At 46.0% G+C, this 7,500-nt stretch overlaps 1 protein-coding gene across 1 annotated transcript in view; it reads right to left on the bottom strand.

Moving 5' to 3' along the window:
• Positions 1-2,459: 2,459 nt before the first annotated feature.
• The window catches only part of LOC129821986 (sodium-dependent serotonin transporter-like), a gene marked incomplete in the record, with an annotated part of 20,665 nt that continues 15,624 nt past the window's right edge, over positions 2,460-7,500 (bottom strand). The window contains 4 exon segments of the mRNA XM_055879791.1: positions 2,460-5,468; positions 6,475-6,642; positions 6,750-6,850; positions 7,080-7,179. Coding sequence (XP_055735766.1) covers positions 5,397-5,468; positions 6,475-6,642; positions 6,750-6,850; positions 7,080-7,179 — 441 coding nt within the window.

Here is a 7,500-nt window from a genome sequence, read left to right as displayed (position 1 = left end):
TCAGGACAACAGTACAGGGTCTGAGAATAATCAAGCATGATCTTCAAAAGACAAAGCGGCGTATACAAACAAACCTCATAGTCATGTAGTGTGAGCCCTGGAATAGAGGGGAGACAACCGTGAACAAAAGGCTACAAAAAGGGTGGTAGAGATGACTAAGTACCAAGGGGTGAGCATCAGGACAGCGTGTTTTGACTTCAGAATTCATCTCAGAAAGCCAGGACTAAAATCTTGCGTAATTGCTTCAGATTCTTAATCTGTTCTTGGGGAGATATGTACTGCATCGTTCATAAGTGGGTATGTGGTAGTTACCAAATACGACTGGGGAAAATCCACTTGGGCTTCGCTTCAACTGGTAATTACTAGTGGGTAACTATCATCCCCGAGCTCCGACTTCTCCCACATGCTGACCTCCGATGTCACACCTACTAAGGAAATGACTTTGATCATTTATAATTTGTTTACACACATGATAGCTGGGGGCGTAGTCATTAAACCAATTTGTTGCAAAACGAAAGCGAACGAAACAAGGAGGGGCCTACCTGAATTTGTCCAATAGAAACTCTTGTTTTCTTTGCAAAATGCAACCGTTTGCAACTATTTGGACTAACTAATACTTTTATGGTTGAAGCAGCTTGTTGGCCATAAGCCAATCAATTTGGTCAACAAAAAATGGTATTGCTCATTTGCTACGTGAAGCTTATTTGATCAAATAGAAGTTGTGATGGTTAGGTTGTAACGAATGCACTGAATTAAGTGGACGTGGGGTAACTTGTGTGTGCTTTATATGCGCTATAGTCAATTATGATGGCATGTCTACTTATATTAAATATCTAATTATTAACATACTTCTGAAGAAGGGAAATGTCTTATTTCTACAGTTTCCAAAAGATAACCAAACAAAAACGTATTACATTTTTACCCAGTAGCAACATTTTTTACTTATTTGCATTCGTTTTAACTTACACTTGTATGTTGACCTCTCCATTGATGTTGTTTTCAAGTTTTCACAGACTTTTCTTAGCGGATGTACACTCGTCGCGAATTGAATTATGGTGAGTTTCAGGCCCGGAGTGAACATAATTGTACACTCGCAAAGCCGACTAAAAACGAGGGCTGAGGGGCTTACGTTGCAAACTTCCCTTGCTTGGCTAATCATTTGGACCACCCTCCAAGATGGCGAAAATGATTCCCCCAAGGGCATAAGGCGAGGGTAAGTGGACGAGGGTGTGTCTTTTAAGTGTTTGCACCGCTGCCTTTATCAGAGTTGTGCCTGTTGTTCACACGCTTATGTGCCCTCTCATTGGCTAGAATTGTACTACCTGATCTCGCCTCCTCCCGCCTGCCTTTCATCTTTGAGGACATGTATTTCCATTGCTAGAGCGGTCCCTCGACTATTCTATTCAATTCAAGGGGCTTTATTGGCATGGGAAACATATGTTAACATTGCCAAAGCAAGTGAAGTAGATAATATACGAAAGTGAAATAAACAATAAAAATTAACAGTAAACATTACACTCACAGAAGTTCCAAAAGAATAAAGACATTATAAATGTAATATTATGTGTATATACAGTGTTGTAACAATGTGCAAATTGTTAAAGTACAAAAGGGAAAATAAATAAGAATAAATATGGGTTGTATTTACAATGGTGTTTGTTCATTGGTTACCCTTTTCTTGTGGCAACAGGTCACACATCTTGCTGCTGTGATGGCACACTGGTATTTCACCCAGTAGATATGGGAGTTTATCAAAATCGGGTTTGTCTTCTCATTCTTTGTGGATCTGTGTAATCTGAGAGAAATATGTGTCTCTAATATGGTCATACATTTGGCAGAAGGTAAGGAACTGCAGCTCAGTTTCCACCTCATTTTGTGGGCAGTGTGCACATAGCCTGTCTTCTCTTGAGAGCCAGGTCTGCCCTTTCTCAATAGCAAGGCTATGCTCACTGAGTCTGTACATAGTCAAAGCTTTCCTTAATAAATTTGGGTTAGTCACAGTGGTCAGGTATTCTGCTGGTGTGTACTCTCTGTTTAGGACCAAATAGCATTCTAGTTTGCTCTGTTTTTTTGTAAATTCCTTCCAATGTGTCAAGTGATTATCTTTTTGTTTTCTCATGATTTGGTTGGGTCTAATTGTGTTGCTGTCTATCTTGTCAATATAAGCAAAAATCTTTGACCCACCTCCCACTAACTAATTACCCGCCAAGCACCCACACCTTTGAGTAATCTCTTATCAAGCCTTGCAGGTGCTTCAAGCACCTGGCTCTAGTTAATGTCCTTAGTGTTGGAGTATGTATAGCGGAAAATGGACTGTCTAACTGTGCCCTCAGCGCTAAACTACCTCATTCATAAAATAATCTCAGAAATGAACCCAATTCAAGTGTTACAATGTTACAAAACATACAAAACAGAGTTACAAAAGCATTGTGGGAAAAAAATGCAAGAGGCATAGCTACTCATTTACATCTTAACTTTATTTATCTATTAATTCATATATATGTATATCTTTCTTCTATACAGGTTTATTTCTCAATACAATCTTTTACAGACATACATAGATCATACATTATATAGGCTCGAGAGGTACGAGGGAGTGGTTTTATCATCTTCATTGGATATTTTGGAGAAGAACAAGACAAGAGAAGGTCACTTCACAGATGCAAGCTGAAGCACAGGTTACACCCACTGGCATGCACACATAGGTTACACCCACTGGCATGCACACACAGGTTACACACACTGGCATGCACACACAGGTTACACACACTGACAAAGTTGACAGAGTCTGACACTGCTACTTCAGTTCATAACGTACACACACATGCACGCTGACACACACACGTGTATACACACACACTCATGTATGCATGCTTGCAAGGTATGCACGCTTACACACACATACACCAATCCCCAGTTGAAATACTATTTGAAATCGTTTCAAATACTTCAGATTTGATTGAGCGTGCCTGGTTCAATGGAACCAATAGAAGTCGCAATCCTGCAAACCCCGCCCATCTGGCACGAGGCAGGCTAAAACAAACCCCGCCCATCAGGCACGAGGCAGGCTAAAACAAACCCCGTCCATCAGGCACGAGGCAGGCTAAAACAAACCCCGTCCATCAGGCACGAGGCAGGCTAAAACAAACCCCGTCCATCAGGCACGAGGCAGGCTAAAACAAACCCCGTCCATCAGGCACGAGGCAGGCTAAAACAAACCCCGTCCATCAGGCACGAGGCAGGCTAAAACAAACTCTGCCTATCTGGCACGAGGCAGGCTAAAACAAACCCCGTCCATCAGGCACGAGGCAGGCTAAAACAAACCCACCTATCTGGCACGAGGCAGGCTAAAACAAACCCCGTCCATCAGGCACGAGGCAGGCTAAAACAAACCCCGTCCATCAGGCACGAGGCAGGCTAAAACAAACCCCGTCCATCAGGCACGAGGCAGGCTAAAACAAACCCCGTCCATCAGGCACGAGGCAGGCTAAAACAAACCCCGTCCATCAGGCACGAGGCAGGCTAAAACAAACTCTGCCTATCTGGTACGAGGCAGGCTAAAACAAACCCCGTCCATCAGGCACGAGGCAGGCTAAAACAAACCCACCTATCTGGCACGAGGCAGGCTAAAACAAACCCCGTCCATCAGGCACGAGGCAGGCTAAAACAAACCCCGTCCATCAGGCACGAGGCAGGCTAAAACAAACCCCGTCCATCAGGCACGAGGCAGGCTAAAACAAACCCCGTCCATCAGGCACGAGGCAGGCTAAAACAAATCCACCTATCTGGCACGAGGCAGGCTAAAACAAACTCTGCCTATCTGGCACGAGGCAGGCAAAAGAAAACACAAAGTATTTGAAAGATTCCCTATAGTATTTGCACCCTGGTCTGATGCACACACAAACATAACCCGTTCAAGAGAGTAGACAAGTATTCACAGAACAAAGAGACACACACCAATACCAAGACTCACTTAATACACACGTACATGTCATACTATTACTCCCATTCCAACACACAACAGATTATTTGGTCGAAAGTAAAGACAGATACCTGTTTTTAGACACATCCTTGAAGACTGAGCGATGGAGATGAACGTAGTTGTGTTCAATACTGGATTCCCAATGTAGGCAGTTAATATGTAAAACACCATTTCCGTGCTAAGAACCTAACTAAACTAAATCAGCATGTCAGTTTATAGTAAATGAGATAAAGAAATACATGAAAGTATAGATTTGACAGCAATAATAATTATTTCAAATAAATATACATCTTATATTGCGATAATATAACCCACTCCTTCTGATCTGCACAGGGTAGCTTCTCCCCACGTTCCTTCCATTTCTGTCTAACACACACACACACACACACACACACACACACACACACACACACACACACACACACACACACACACACACACACACACACACACACACACACACACACACACACACACACACACACACACACACACACACACACACACACACACACACACACACACACACCAGAGCCTTCCATACTGCCCTGTTTTCTCTTCTGAACTTGTCTCTATGTTCCCCAACAACTTGGATATGCTTACAGAGCAGAATCAGTACTGCAGTGCGTCATACAACAGCAACATACAGCGCTTCACAGTGTGCAGACGCTCTGACACTCTTCAAGGCCCTTCATAGGTTCAGCCATCCCATTCAGAAACACTGACAAGCTCCCACCAAGTCATCCTAAAGCATGACAACAGCTCACATCTGGAAAAAGCTGTAGAAATATCCATGGAACATTTGGTTTCATAGAGAAACTTGAAAAGGTACCTGCATTTTGCAATCAATGTCCAGCTAAATATCTGAATGCAGAACTCATGAAACAAGGATATAACGTCAAACGAAGCCGTGAGATGAGATGTTTGCTTGTGATATAAACATTGTTTAGTGGACCTGACAGAGCAGAGACAAGGAAGTGTGTATGTTTATGCCTCATACTGTGTGGATGGATTCCAATTATAATGGACAGGTATAGACTTTAAAGGCAACATTACGCTTCAATAACAGTACACATGCCATTGTGCTGTGGCATCTAAAACCCTCTGTCTGGTGGTTGAAATGCTCTGACCAGCGTGGCCCAGTATGAAACCAGTGACGACATTAGCTGCTAACAGAATGAGCCAGGAGGGAGACGACGGAGGAGGGGTGTGAGATGCTGCAGACAGTGTGTCCCAGCGCCCCCACCTCAGCCCTGGGTTCAGTGGGATAAACAGGGTGCCTCTGTGCTTCTGAAGTCTGCTGTGGGGGTTCTGGAGGAGAAGTGGGGGAGGCGTGAACCCTCCCCATCCTGCAGTTGTGCTCTATGTCCAGCAGAGGGTGGTGTAGTCCACCTGGCCTGGTCAGACCACTGGGTCAGACGGCGTGGGTGATGATAATGTCACTGTGAGGCCCACTGGGTACAGGGGTGATGCCATTCAGGAGACGCTGAGGGATAAGAAAGGGAGGAAGGGTGGGACAGAAAAGAGAGGGGTAGGAGGGGACACCAGAGTTATTTCATCCAAGCCACTGTCATTGAGTGTTGGGTTCACCTTGTAACAGTCCGGTTATACTAGAAGTTTTCGTGTGGAATCTTCCAAACAACATGCAAATGGGCACGTGGGCTGTTAGCCTATCCAGCACAGTGTCAAAGCTATCTAGCGAGACCCTCCTTTCCTCGGATTGGTTATTGCACAGTCGCTCCACTCATAAGGACTTTCCCAAGTCTGCTTCCATTGAAAGTGACAGATTTCTGGTAGTCTGAGCGTAAGAAGTGGTGCCTGGTAAAACTGTGGCGTAACCCGACAGATCGTTGTTATTGAGCGCTGTCACACAGACTTTATGTCATCCTGACCTCGCTCTGATCCGTCTGTCTACACTCACTGGCCGCAGCGGCAGGTTAGGCATACAACGCTCACACACGTAACACACACACACACTAACACAGATGTACGACCAGAACACCACACGTAACACACACACACTAACACAGATGTACGACCAGAACACCACACGTAACACACACACCCCTCTGCTGACACTGTCTGTCAGTCCCATTGTGCGGTGAGGCACTGGGGCAAACACTGGGCTTATTGGATGACAGGTTCATCAAAGGCAGGGAGAGGAGGGAGGGAGGCGCTGTGTGTACAAGGCTGTTTGATGTCGGTTTGTCTTCTCAAACAAGGAGCTGTTTTCTGGCTTGGCAACGTGACAGTGTGCAGGTGCCGCGGTGTCTGTCGCTTGTCTATGTTAGCATGTGTGTGTTTGTGTGTGTTTTGTGCTTGCACGCGCGAGTGTCTGAACCGTAAGGTCTGGAACCCGTCGTAGCTTGTATTCCTACTCTCTGCATCTCTCCCTTTGATTGTGTCCTATGTTAGTAGCCTGGTGATGGCAGGGGGACGGAAGGGGGACTGGAGGGGGAGAGGCCCTCCCCAAGCCCTCTGGAGGCTCTTACCTGTTTAAAGGTCCCTTTGGCAGTGAGCAGGTGGTACACCATGTAGGCTGGTACACAGATGAAGGAGGACACTCCGATGCAGTAGCCCAGAACAGTGGTCCAGGGTGGGTAGACGTAGTCAAACAACTTGACCTCCGGGGGGAACGCCAGGAAACTGACAATGATGAACTGAGGAGAGATGAGACAGAGGTGGTTGTGTTCTGAACAGGAATATAGTGCCGGTGTGTGTGTGTGTGTGTGGGGGGGGGGGGGGGGGGGGGGGGGGGGGGGCTCACCAGTAGGAATATGGGGCAGATGGCTACCCAGCACACCCTCCAGAATAGTCCAGGGGAGAAGCCCAGCATCTTATTGACATCAGCGCAGAAACGACTGGTGCCTGAAAATGGAAACACACACAATGAAACACATGGACTTTAGAAATAGAAATCACTCAATCAATCAATCGATGTATCAATCCATCCAGTGTCTTCATTGTCCCAAATTAGAAATGTCTAATGCAGACAGGTTACAAACCAATCACAAACACACAGCCATTACATCAACAACAAACAAAAAAAGCTGAATCCAAAGAATGTCAGACTATGTGAGCCTTGTCAGCCGTTTACCGTAGAACCAGGAAACAGCGATGACTTCTAGGAAGACCACAGTGATGACAGCAGGTCCTGTGGCGTACTCCTCAAACAGTTTCACCACAAACGCACCTCCCTATAACAGATTTCCAGAGAAACACATGGGTGTTGGGAAACAAGCCATAGAGACTAAAGAGACAAAAGCTATAGAGACATATATACAGTATATACTGCTGATGTTCCACTGGAGCTTATTTTCGACTTGTTTCCTGAGTGGGAGTGGGACCGAGGCTGCGTGGGAGTGGGACCGAGGCTGCGTGGGAGTGGGACCGAGGCTGCGTGGGAGTGGGGCCGAGGCTGCGTGGGAGTGGGACCGAGGCTGCGTGGGAGTGGGGCCGAGGCTGCGTGGGAGTGGGGCCGAGGCTGCGTGGGAGTGGGACCGAGGCTGCGTGGGAGT

This window comes from Salvelinus fontinalis, chromosome 24 (assembly GCF_029448725.1).
Source record: "Salvelinus fontinalis isolate EN_2023a chromosome 24, ASM2944872v1, whole genome shotgun sequence".
NCBI lineage: Eukaryota > Metazoa > Chordata > Actinopteri > Salmoniformes > Salmonidae > Salvelinus > Salvelinus fontinalis.
Note: the sequence above shows the minus strand (reverse complement) of the source record. Positions and strands in the feature narration are given on the sequence as shown.